Here is a 12609-nt window from a genome sequence, read left to right as displayed (position 1 = left end):
CTGGGACTTTCCATTTTTCTTTGCAACTGGCAGTTGACCGTCTCCAATCCACCCACCCATAATTAATAAAATATTCCAATCAATCGGTATTTGCACAAAAGTCTACAGTCTCATCTGAGCCTTCTATATTCAAATCTTTCATAGTTGAAACAAGTTCCTTGACGGATTTGAATTTTCTTTCCTTGACTTTTGACCTAAGCAATAAATCTCTTTCAACATGAATGGGCCCCACATGCTTTCCTTCTTTCTAGATCTAGACAATTCTTCGGTTAGGGAGCGCGTTTGGTAACGTTCCAATAAAGAACGTCGCCCTCTCTCTCTTTCCTCGAAAATAAAAGCAATATTTTACATTTTTGCCCCCGAAAGCACCAGAAGCTTTCGGCCATCAGCGGCTTCTGGTTTTTCGACGTGGGCTGTCCGCTAAAGCCTATTTGAAATTTGAATAGCTTATCGGAAACCTTAGCTGAATCAAAGCAGTAGCTGAGCCAGCTTAGCCCCCTCCCAAACGGACCCTTTATCAATTTACTTCCACCCGTCCAGTTATTAAATCAAATTCGTACACTTGGATGGAGTAAATATAGAAACCCTACGTGGTTTCACGTGGAAGAAACACGTGCCAGCAAGATTTGACCCAACAGCTCAGAACACTAAAAAAGTGCAAACTAATCACTCCATCGTCAACGAATACAAAGACTGAAAGCGGGTCCCACTTATGTTAGCATCTTTGACCGATCCTCAATAATTAATAAGGCAGTGCGGTCCCCGCTTTGAATGTACAATTCCCCTGCAGCGTTAACCTGTAATCGGGACTGGATTGTAATTATATTAAATAGGCACGAATAACAAAAAGCGACAGGAACTTTGTAACAACTTACTTTTCTATTCCTGAATCGATTGAAAATTTATACCGAAACCCCTCCCCAACATCTCCAGAAAGGACTCAACGATAAATTATGGAAATAAATTCTTCTGATTAAGAAAAAGCCTAAAAAGTCTACGTTTTTACAGTGTAACTTTTGACTTTGCTTCTTGTTTCTCACGACGACTCGATCAAGCCTCCGGCGACCGAATCAGGCGGAGGAGGCTGTGAGTGGCGGTGCTCACCCTCGTATGTCACGATCAACATCGTCGGATCATCTGGGGCCCGCTCAACGTGCTTTCTCGCCGGGCATCCCCTCAAGCTGCTGCACTTGTAATACCCTCTGAAATGAAATCAAAATAGAGAAAGCGTTAGATTTGATAAGATCTTTGCCTCGAGATTCCAAATCGAAGGCCGACGGCAAGTGGATTTAAAATATTACCGTGGGTAGGGGGAACCCTTGATCGGTTTCTGGCCGTATTTTCGCCAGGAGTATTCGTCCGGTGGGATATCGGCCATCTTTGAACTTATTGCCGGGACTCTGATCGTTTTCTTCACACGAGATTTCCTGAAAAGCGAATAAAAAATTATAAATAACTAATTTCAATTAAAAAACAAAAATTGGATTTTGCTATCATGCGCATGGCGCATGTTATCCAAAAACTACACTGACAACGGCAAATCCAGCACAGCACGAGAGAAGACAAAGCATCCCTGCCTCAAAGCTCTGCTTGCTATCATGCACCACTAGTTATTAGCACAAGCTAGCAAAGAAAGCGAAAGGAGAAAGCAATATCTATCCTCTAACGCGTGAACAGATTTGGCGCATGGTATACATAATAAGAGGGTTCTGCTAAAGTGCGCAGTGGATAGAGAAGGAAAGAATCGAGTACCTTCTTTTGGAGCAGTGACAGCGGCCGGACTCGGAGTACTTGCCGGAGATGTCATCGGAGTGACCGTGCCCATGGCATTTCTTACGGTAGGATGAAGAGAGAGGCGGTTTTCCGGCGGACACAGCCGGGGTTGGAGTTGCAAAGAGTGATGATCCCTGTTTCCCGTTCGAAACGCTGCCGTCCCCGGTGGTGATGGAAGACATGAAAGACGAGTTAGCAGAGGACATCGGAGGTGATATGCTGAAACTCTCCTTAGAGAACTGGCAAGTCGAGGCATCGGTGGGATTAGAGCTGGGGTGGTTTAGCAGATTAGGTTTTGTGAAATCGAGCGTCAGGGCTTGCGGTTGAGATTGAACATGCGGTGCCGGAGCTGATGTCGGTGGTAAGTTCAGGGTGGTCTGAGGCTGAGGAACCGAGAAGGACGTAGAAGCGGAGGAAGGAGGGCCGCGACGGAACCGAGCGTGGCCGGTCCGGTTCAAGAGCGAAATCACCTTCTTGAACTTGGCGACTGTGAAATCCGTGATTTCTCTGCAATCCATCTGGTTCAATTTCTGGTGTTGAGGGCTCTGATGAGACATTAAACGGATCAGGTGCTCCATGCTTTTCAATCCGGCAGAAGCGGCTTCTTGAATCGCGATCTGTTCGTCCATCTTGGAGAACGAGAGAAGGTCAACCGCCATTTAAGACGATGACGAAAAGGAAGACTCGAACAAGAAAAGAGAGAATAGAAGCGGAATCAACTGAACTCAGGCCGCCATTAAAAGCTTCAGAAGAGGGGATTTCTGTTTGGAAGAGATTAGGGAGAAGGGAAGGAAGGTAGTTGATTATATAGTGGGCGGTAAAGGAATCGGGGCAACCGGTTGAGGAAATTTCGAGGATTCGAGTCAAACCAGTTTTTTAATCTGACGGCTACGATGGGTTTTGCTTTCCAATGAGAAAAATAAAAAATAAAAATTCCGCGGCTTCTTTGACGGTGGGACCCAGCTGTAGAAAACAATAAAGCTACCGCTGTTATTTTCAATTTCTCGGCATGATAATGATTCGAGTTATTGATGGTATTTCAGCTCAGAGCAACCCGCGTAATATCATCATTTTCCAGACAGGATCGACAAACTCGAACCGAACCGTTAAACCGGTGGTCCATTCAATAGGAACCCATGGCTATGTTTACTTCCTATATGTTTAGAGAAACCAATAGTTGGCTGATTATTTAATTAGTTTTTCTCAATTATTTTAGCATTAATATTTTCGAGAAATTTGTCATCTCTATAATATTTTAAATCTCATTGTGTCATAGGTGGGGGGTTTGGGAAAATAAAACCAAAAAACCAATCAAAATTTATGAGGTGGGACAAATCATAAATTTCTCTAAATTTTTCTAGCTATAGATGTAACAAAATAAAAATAAAAATAAAGCAATTATTTTCTTTTATCATATTTATGGTGAGCCATCATCATCATCTAAGCTTCGTCCCAGGCTTCCAACTATATGGGTTTAGCAACATGAATCTTGTTTCGCTAGTCTGTTTTGTTCAATGCCATATTCATGGTTAAATTATGGGCACTTAAATAATTTTTTATCTCTTATATTTCTTATATTTTTATTAAAAAATCATTTCTTATATAGATAAACAAAAAAATGAAATTATTAGCTATTAATATTTTCTGCTAAGATTGTTAATATACTTTTACTTTTGAGATTCTAGACAGATAAATGGGGTGTTTGACAAGTCTTTTGTGGAGTCTTTGGGACTTTACAAATCTTAGAAGACCAAAATTTGGTCTTTCCCATTTGGCAGTAAAAGATGGAAAGCCAAAAAGACCTGTTCTTCAAAAAAAGCTCACAGAAGTTCAAAACATCCAAAAGTCGAAATGCTTCAAATAAAACTTTTGGTCTTTCCCACCTAAAATGTCCTACTCCATTTTACTTACCAAACGGACTTAATCGTTAAAAACAAGCTTCAAAGAGTTTGGTATGTCTTTTGGTCTATTGGGCTGCTCAAAAGATCTACTCAAAAAATCTTGCTACACAGCCACAAAGTCTCCCCATTAGATTAAGGTTTTAAAAGTTACTACTCATTTAGTTCAATAGGAAAGTAGGCATTTGGTTTTAAAATTTCTCTTCAAAAACTAGTAGAAATCTCAAACTTTGAATTTCTTTTGAAAAGTTGCATAAAAGTAGGTCCAAGTGAGCAAGTAGAGATTTGATATTTAATGTCTACCAATATCTCTATGACTCCTTTCTTTACAACACCACATGCAAATTGCAAAGCACCAAATGAAACATTTATTAGACCCTCTTGGACATTTGTCTAGTTCTTTTTAATAGATTGAGGATGAATATACTAAGCGGGTGTTTGCTAAACTAGGGCAATGAGGCAGATAGGTTGTGTTCTAAGATTCCAATTAGACAAAGGATCTGTTTGGCATGTCCTTTGGGGAAAATCTTCTAGTAGTTCTAACATGTAAAAGACGCATTGATCTTTTGTATGAAGACCTGAGCAGCCTGAAGCACATTTGGAAGATGTGCATCTTTTTACGTGTCTTTCCACACGAGATTAAAATGCGAAAGACGTGGGAAACTTCATTTAGAGCTTTCCAAAATCAGCCCAAAATGAGTTTCTAACGTCTTTTTGGTGTTCCGTCATTTGTCAGTTAGATTTTATGTGCACCAAACAGAAATAAACCAAAAATTAGTCTTCGCAATTTATAAACAGCCAACTGCATGGAAAGACATGCTAAATGGGCACAAAGTCTACTCATAATGATCAAGGTTTTCAAACATACTATTGCAACCCATTGTGGTGTGGTTGAAATCACATGGTTTGAACAAGACCACACTTTTATGAGGATATGTATTCTTACGATACATCAAATAATCATTCATTTAACATGGCATGAACTAACCCATGATATTTCTCCGTGGATGAAAATTTGGGAGATTTTGCATTTTAATCCAAAGCACATATTCAAACTAACAATACTTGGGTGTAGCATGAATTGAAATCAATCTCCCACACAACTGAACATCGCCTTAATTCAATGGAGAATTAGGTTCTTGGTTTTGAAAACCATCTTTGAAAATTGATAGAGATTAAATTTTGAATTTCTTTTAAAATTTCGCATAAAAGTAGGTTTAAGTGAACAACCAAAGATTTGAGGTTTCATTTGGTTTGTAGGAGTAGAGGTCTAGAATTGGAACTGAAATGGGCCATTCAGAATCCTATTTTTTGGTTAGGCAGAACCGGAATCCCATTTCCATTCCTAGTGGAATGGCACTCCCCCATTTGAGGGAAGTGGCTATTCCATCCCCCATTCCTGGTGGAATGGCATTCCCCCCATTTCAATTCTCATTCCAATTCCTGTACGAACCAAACAAACTATGGGAATAGACCATTCCAGATATTTTGATTCCAATTCCAATTCTGCCTGTGAACCAAACAGACCTTGATATTTAATGACTACATACCGATGTCTCTATCATTCACCTTTTTATTTCAATACCACAATGCAAGCTGCAAAGCACCAATAGAAGCCCTTATTAGAACCTCTTGGACATCTGTCTAGTTCATGCCAATGAAGACATTGAAATACGCCAATAAAGCCCTTATGGGTGCTTAAACTTTTTAGTTTCTTTCTACTTAACCCATGTTTTTTTGTCCACCCCTAACCTTTCCAGTCTCTTTTAACTTGTGATTGATTATTTTTTGTTATAGGTGTTGTAAATAGTCCTCTGTGTATGTGACAAAGCCGTCTAAGCTTATTTTCTCTCATTTTGTTATTTATTGGAGTTATTACTAGATTTCATTTCTAATCCTATTCTTTCTAGTTTTTCTATTCATCAATCTCGTACATTTCTGCCACTCATTTTTTTTAAATATTATTTCTTAATTACCCAACACTTTATTCCATATGAAACTGCTGCTCTTAAACCAATTTTATAAAATTTTTCTTTTAATCTTATTAGTATTTTCCTATGACATTGGACTCCAGGTGCACCTAATTTGATTGATGATGAAAATGTAAAGAGAGAACTAATTCAACTCCTCCCCTTTTACAAAAAAAAAAAAAAAAAAAAAAATCAGACCATACAGAAAATCCGGTTTACCCGGACCATCAGAGGTCCAACCTTTGAACCGCATAGGTTTAGGCGAGAAATGCTTCGATTAAAAAGTGTCGAAAGAGAACGAGATCTCGCTTCACGAGTCACGACCAAAAGAAACATTATTAATTGACAATGGAAAAGCATCTCCCTAATATCGGAGAAGTGCAGTGCAGAGCAAGGCTGACTCTCGGTGGGGACCATGTGAAATATTTGTCTTCTTGTAATGAAACTGTTGACCGACTTTATCAATTCGACGGCAAAACCGGCTGCAGCCCGTTGAAATACTTACAACCGTCGGATGCATTTGATACGATCGAACGGTTAGAAGGGGTTCGGAATGGTTGACTAAATGGCAAATTAATTAAGTCTCGAGGACCTCGACTCTACCAGTCCAACTAGCAATGCAACACGTGGCGTGGAAAACAAAGGGGATTAGTTGTTGCCGATTAAGAAGCGGGAATCGAGGGAAGCGAGGATTTCGTAAGGATCAAAGTCAATACATGAATTATATCTCGTCGGTTGACCCGACCAGGTGACTGACTCGGTTTCTTGGAACGAGTCGTAGCTCTTAAGTTACGCGAAATATTATTTTCGGTGCACAATATTTATAGATTTACAAAATATCCCTTCCAATTTCCACTTCTTTTTCTATTTTTCAGCGTAAAAGAATTCGGGGCTGTTTGGCAAGTCTTTCTAGTTATATCTTTCAACAGCTCAAAAGACTCACTGAATTTTTAGGATCTTGTCTTTAAAGATCAAGACTGATTCATTTGCATCATTCTCTATTGGGCTGTTAAAGATAATTAGAAAGGCTATTTTTAGCATGAAAATATCAAAAGCTTAACTTGAAGCTTCCTGATTTTTGGCATTATCAATCTTTTCTATGCATTTTTCACTGGGAGTGTTAATGGTATTCGGAAATCCAACTTCAAATTCAAGATTCAACATAACCGAATCCAGTTCAGATATGACCTGATTCGATTTGATAGATATCAGAATTCGACCGATTATTTAATTTTTATATATAATATATAAAATATTTAAATATTTTATATAATTTATATATAATAATTAAATTATATAAATAATCTATATATTTATATATTTTATATAAATAAATATTTATTTTATATATTTATTAATTACCTAAAATAACTAATTAATTGAATTAGAATCAAATCAAACATTCGAATATTAATTTGTAATATCCGTCATATATTGAATCGAATTCAAATATAAAATTTTCTAATCCGATTTAAATTAAGATATTACCTGATTCAATTCGAATTTGATTCATTTACACCCATATTATCCATAGGCCCAAATACATACCAAAAAGCCAAACACCCCCCAACTACCGAAGTAAGCCTTGCAAGAAACCAAATTTCTGAAGAGAAAAGAAAATGTTTCGGCTATGAGCTTTTGGATAATGCTTGCAAGCAACGCCAGGCATCGGTTTACGCCCCATAGAAAAGTGGGACCCATGAAAATATAAATCAGAAAAACATGAACCTGACCGTGTTTTAGGCGTGGAAGTCTTGGCGATGCACTAAGCGTTTGCTTGGTGTGAATTGTGATTTATTTATTTTTCTGTTTGAAGAGAGAGTTTGTGTTGGTCAAAACTCAAAATATGTGAATGCAAAGCATGATAATTCATAAGATATTGTTGACTTTTCCATTTCCAGTCTTTTTTTTGTTATAATATGCCCATCAAAAAAAGTCTTCTGTTATAATAACCTGGTTAGGTGGTAGGTCCCACTTATTTAAACCCCAATTGAAGAATGTTATTCACTTGAATGGGTATAGAATCTCAAACTAATTGGGTTGAGTAATTCTTCCTATAAATTTTTGTTGATCTTTGGTAGGTGGGAAATTTGGGTTATGATTCATGGAGTGGGTGCCAATTTTCTTCTTTTTTTTTTTTTAAATCAAAATCAACCATGTTATTAAATACCTTAAAATCAAATGATTTTTTAAAGGTTGTATAATGAATTAACGCACTCATAATTTAATACTAAGGCTCCATTCATTTTTTGGTAACTTATTTATCTAGGTAAATGCACTTACTTAGGTATGTATTTTTTAGGAAAGATTTAACTAGATAAGTACATTTACCCTAGTTCTTTTATTTCCCATGTAAATAAGGCAATGACCATTTTAGTCATAGAAATCTATTAAAAGGGGCATTTTTATCCGATTCAAGTATTGACAACTTTCCCCGTGGGTGGGAAAGTTATTTACCCACGTAGGACTAGAAGATGGGTATCACTTACCTGTATAAATGATGATACCCAAGAAAATAAACTTTTCCTGATCTCCATATAAACCTGAAAAAAGAATTTGGATTTCTTGATCAATGGGAACCAAAATCCCATTAACCAACTTTCCTTCTCAAAATCTAAAAAAAGAACGCCCCTAAACAAAATAAAATGGCAAAACATGATTCATTTAGCCAACATCATATAATTGGAATAAGGTTTGGATTGTGATGATGTAGTGACCCAAATGCAAGGTCATTTTGATATAATTAAAACCTTAGTCCAAGGTCACTTTGATATAATTGGAATAAGGTTTGGGGTAATGATCAATATGAAGAGAAAATTAAAAAAATAAATAAATAAATATTTCAGCCAAAAATAATTGCATAAATATTTTGGGCATTTTCGCCTCTTAGTAGAGTATTCTAAGAAACGAGGTCTACTTGAAGGGTTTGACTATGATATGGAAAATATATGACATCCGAAAAACAACTGACCAATAAACTAGAATCATAAACATGATAGTGAATTAGGTATTATTTATCAAAATTCATGGGTGGATTTTGATTGGTCAAAACTCTTTCCATATCATATCTTTTCCGTATCATACATTTTCCCCTACTTGAAAGTTGAAACTATGTTAAAAAAAAAAAAGTTAAGGGGAGGTAGTTATAATTACGAAAATATATTGAATTCGCATAAGGTCTATCTTAACCCGAACCGACCTCCGGTCTAATTTGATTCTTAAAGCATTGACTAATACATCAAAATGAGCTCTGAATGTCGACCAGTGGACTGCTTAGTCAACCCTGTGGTTGCGTAGGGAAACAAATCTCTTCACTTCAAGTTGCAAAAGTCTAAAGTGACTGTAGAAGAAGAGGGGCTCATTTAGGAGACAGTTAGATTGGAGAGGTTGATTTCTAAATATTCATGAGCCAAAGGACCTAAACCTAATTATTGGAATCTAGACGGTCTACCTACAAAACTACAAGATCCAACCATAACTAAACCATATATTCTGTTTGACTTATGCCACACTTAAATCTTCAATGTAAAGATTGATGGAAAATTAATAGAAAACAAACTTTGTTAATTAATGGGGAGTAATGTTGTTAGCATTGAAAGGCAATCGTTTGGGATTTGGTTCATTGTAACAAACCATTTCTAGACTAGATAGGTCATAGGTGAGATCATTCTCCTAAGATTCTAAGGAGATAATTTAGTACTCCAACAATAGAAAGGCTGGTTTGAGATGGAGCTTAGCTTTGTATGAAGATGATGATAGAAGTCTCGATCTTAACCATCCATTCAGAAGATGGGCCCAATCACCATGATGCCGACGTGGGTCAGAGGGCAACTTGCTACATCTTGCTGCAACACTTGGAAGCCATGCCTCAAACATGGCTGAAGCTGAATGTGAAGTTTAGGTATTAGCCAGATGTGCTGGAGTAGGGAGGAAGTCTTTTGAGACTTTTCGTTCTGGCTTTTTTTTTAAATATTAGCAGGTGGGCCCTTAGTCTGCATGGGTGCACGGAGACCAGATTTGCTCTTAACACAGGGCGCCTCACTCGCGCCTCACATGCACATGTACCATGCATTGAAAGCATCTTCCGTATTATTATTCACGGGAGATGTTCTCAATACATGGTGGATGTGCATGTGAGATGAATAGAAAAAAAAGAGACGCTATGCTACAAAGGCGCCGGATCGCAAGTTAATACAGCATTGTAATCATGGGGCCTATCTCATTCCGATTGAACCGCTGCATTGATGATGACGTGGATGAAACTTGGCCGATGTGGAGAATGGCGATATGGCATGCTACCATTCGTCAAGAGCATGATTACAATGCATGTTTTGGATCTTGGATTAAGATTGACACGTGGCAGACATTGGACTCGGTCTAACGAGTACAAATCTCCTCCAATCCTTGTACATCAAATCAGAGAGTGCCATGGACGAATCTTGTAGTGGAATTAATGGTTTCAAATGTCCTTCCATTCTATTTTTTTTTTCTTTATTAAAATTTTCTTCCTAAAAGCTTTTCTCAACAAATGGGCATGAGACAAATTAATAGAAAACCACATTCCATTGATCTAGAATGGAATGCTTGAGACAAAATATACACCAATAAAAAATAGGAGATGAGGGTTTTTTCTTCTTCTTCTTTTATTCAAAGCTTTCTGCAAGGAACTGAACATATCTGAAACGAACCAACGGAGAACTGCAAGCCTAAGCACTGCGTACCACTAAGTCACCAACGAAAGCATGACGCAAGAAAATGTTGCGCTAAATACTTGTTTGAATGGTGAGGCCTGTTATGGCTACCATAGACAGAACCTTGTGTGTCAATGTATCTTCAAAACCAATGGTCCCTTCGAAAACCCTAGCCGTGTGTGTCTGCCACCCACCGATGTTGTTGAAATCTAGCAGCAACCTTTCGATTAAATGCACTTACAGAGAGAAACTGAATCTACAATTCCGAATGTGTGATAAAGCTTTCAAGGGCTACCAATCCCCTAGAGACTTCTTGTTCATCTGCAACGAGTCCTTGTTCTTGTAAGACAAGTCTTCATTGAGGAACCTAGGTTTTGGTTTTACGTCAAGGACATGGGTTTTGCAGTAGATTTGGGTCTACCATTGGAGTTTGAAATCAAACCCTTTGAAGAATCTTTGTAGAGATAAGGGGACCTGCTCCAAACCTCAAGTTCTATTACCAGGATCCCCACTTTTCTTCCCATATTTAACTTTTGACATCATAAACAATTTTCAAACCTTGAACAACAATAGGCAATAGAAAAGTGTTCAACAATAATTGATTTATACTCATTGAAACTCCCATTTTTTTTAGTTGATTCAGATATATTACAAAACCTAAGTTACTCCTCCCCTTTCATAATTTCCACATCTTGAAGATGAATAAAGGGTGCAAAAAAAAAAGTAGAGAAATCCTCAGTCAAAAGTCAAAGCCTTATAGTAATATTTCTGGTGTGATTTAGCTGGTCTTTCCTTGCCGATGGTATTAAAGATAATTTGCTCTTTCATGGAGCCTCTAGCACCATAATATGCAAGGTATTCATATCCACCCTTAAGGGGACAGTTTGGCAATGGTACTCCACACTACCTCCTTGTTCTATTGCTACCTGGGGCAAATTTGAATATCTCTTTTTAGCACAATTCACTAGTAGATTGAGGAGAATAAGGGTATTCCCAAACTCTTGGCTCGAACTCAAAAGTACATCAACATTGAGGAGATGCAGGCCAACAAATGAGAGGTTGAAGAAGAGAGGCATGACCTGAAGTGCAAGGAGTGCGATGACCACCACTCTAGTAGAGATAGGAAAAGGTCAAGCTAATGATGGGACTGTAGATCGAGGAGCTCCCTTCTGACCTATAGAAATCTTATGCTCCTCAATGCACCTTGGACTGGGAACTCTACAACCACATCGAAGACTTTGTCTAGAGGGGTTACCTTGATGGATATATTTTTGACTACCAAGCCTCTTGCAAGAGTAACCAAGGTTGTGCTAATGTCCCTGATGACCGAGAGCCCCTCTTATTGAAGTCACTATAGTCATCTATGGGGTGACAACAATAGAGGGAGAGTTCCTTGGCTCAAAAGGGCCTATGCTTAGATGAACCAAGTAGAGTGTCAAGATTTGAAGAAATCCAAGGTGGATGCCCTCATTACGTATTCCGATGATGACCTAAAGGGGGTCTAGATGCCTCATGATGATGTAGTAGTGATGTCAGTCAATATAGCCAACTATGAAGTGTGTCAGGTCCTCATCGGTATATACAACTTGACTGACATCATTTTTAATGAGATGCTCTAGAAGATAAAGATTGGACAAAAACATCTAGAACAACCAACACCCCTAATTGGATCCTTTTGTGATGCCCTAACATTGAAAGAGAGAATCATCGTATTGCTAATGGTGGGGGAAGGACCACAGAAGACCATCTTGTTGGTAGACTTTCTTGGTTGATCAACATTGTATACTTTAAAGGCCTCAATTGTAACATATCATCTAGTGATGAATTTCCTAACGGAGCATGATACCAGCATTGTTCGAGGAGACCAACTCATTGCTTGGTAGTACTGTGTAGTAGCTTTTAAGGGGAAATTGGTCTCTTCAGAAGATCTTGTTGTTGATAGCTTAGACCTTAAAGACAATTTCCAAACATAGTGCGATGAGCCTATTGAGGGTTTAACTCAAGTACTCCAATTTGATAGTGACCCAGAGAAAACTGTCCAAGTAGGGTCTCTCCTTGAGAACAATATACATAATAATATCATATATTTTCTAAAGGCTAACACTAGTGTCTTTTCTTGGTGTCAATCAATGTTTTAAAAACCAACCTAGAACTAGAACTATTCTGGACACTAATTTTTGGGTCGATGATTCAACCACCCAATTTGAACGGACGACCCATTCTGACAAAAAAAATAGAAAAAAAAGCTAAAATTTATTGAATGGGTTGAATGGGTCG

The 12609-nt window shown here is 37.9% G+C and overlaps 1 protein-coding gene across 1 annotated transcript; it reads right to left on the bottom strand.

Annotated features, from left to right (window-relative positions):
- Positions 1 to 860: 860 nt before the first annotated feature.
- LOC148843760 (putative WRKY transcription factor 17) lies at positions 861 to 2562 on the bottom strand. The gene is made up of 3 exons (XM_088957912.1): positions 1753 to 2562; positions 1302 to 1427; positions 861 to 1202 (listed from the first exon to the last, which is right to left on the bottom strand). Exons 1-3 carry the CDS (start codon positions 2430 to 2432, stop codon positions 1037 to 1039), a joined length of 972 nt encoding a protein of 323 aa, XP_088814038.1. The 5' UTR covers positions 2433 to 2562; the 3' UTR covers positions 861 to 1036.
- Between the last annotated feature and the right edge of the window lie 10047 nt (positions 2563 to 12609).

Source organism: Nelumbo lutea, chromosome 8 (genome assembly GCF_056320005.1).
Source record: "Nelumbo lutea isolate HS-2025 chromosome 8, American lotus-T2T, whole genome shotgun sequence".
NCBI classification, from domain to species: Eukaryota; Viridiplantae; Streptophyta; class Magnoliopsida; order Proteales; family Nelumbonaceae; genus Nelumbo; species Nelumbo lutea.
This window is presented reverse-complemented; position numbering and strand designations above follow the sequence as displayed.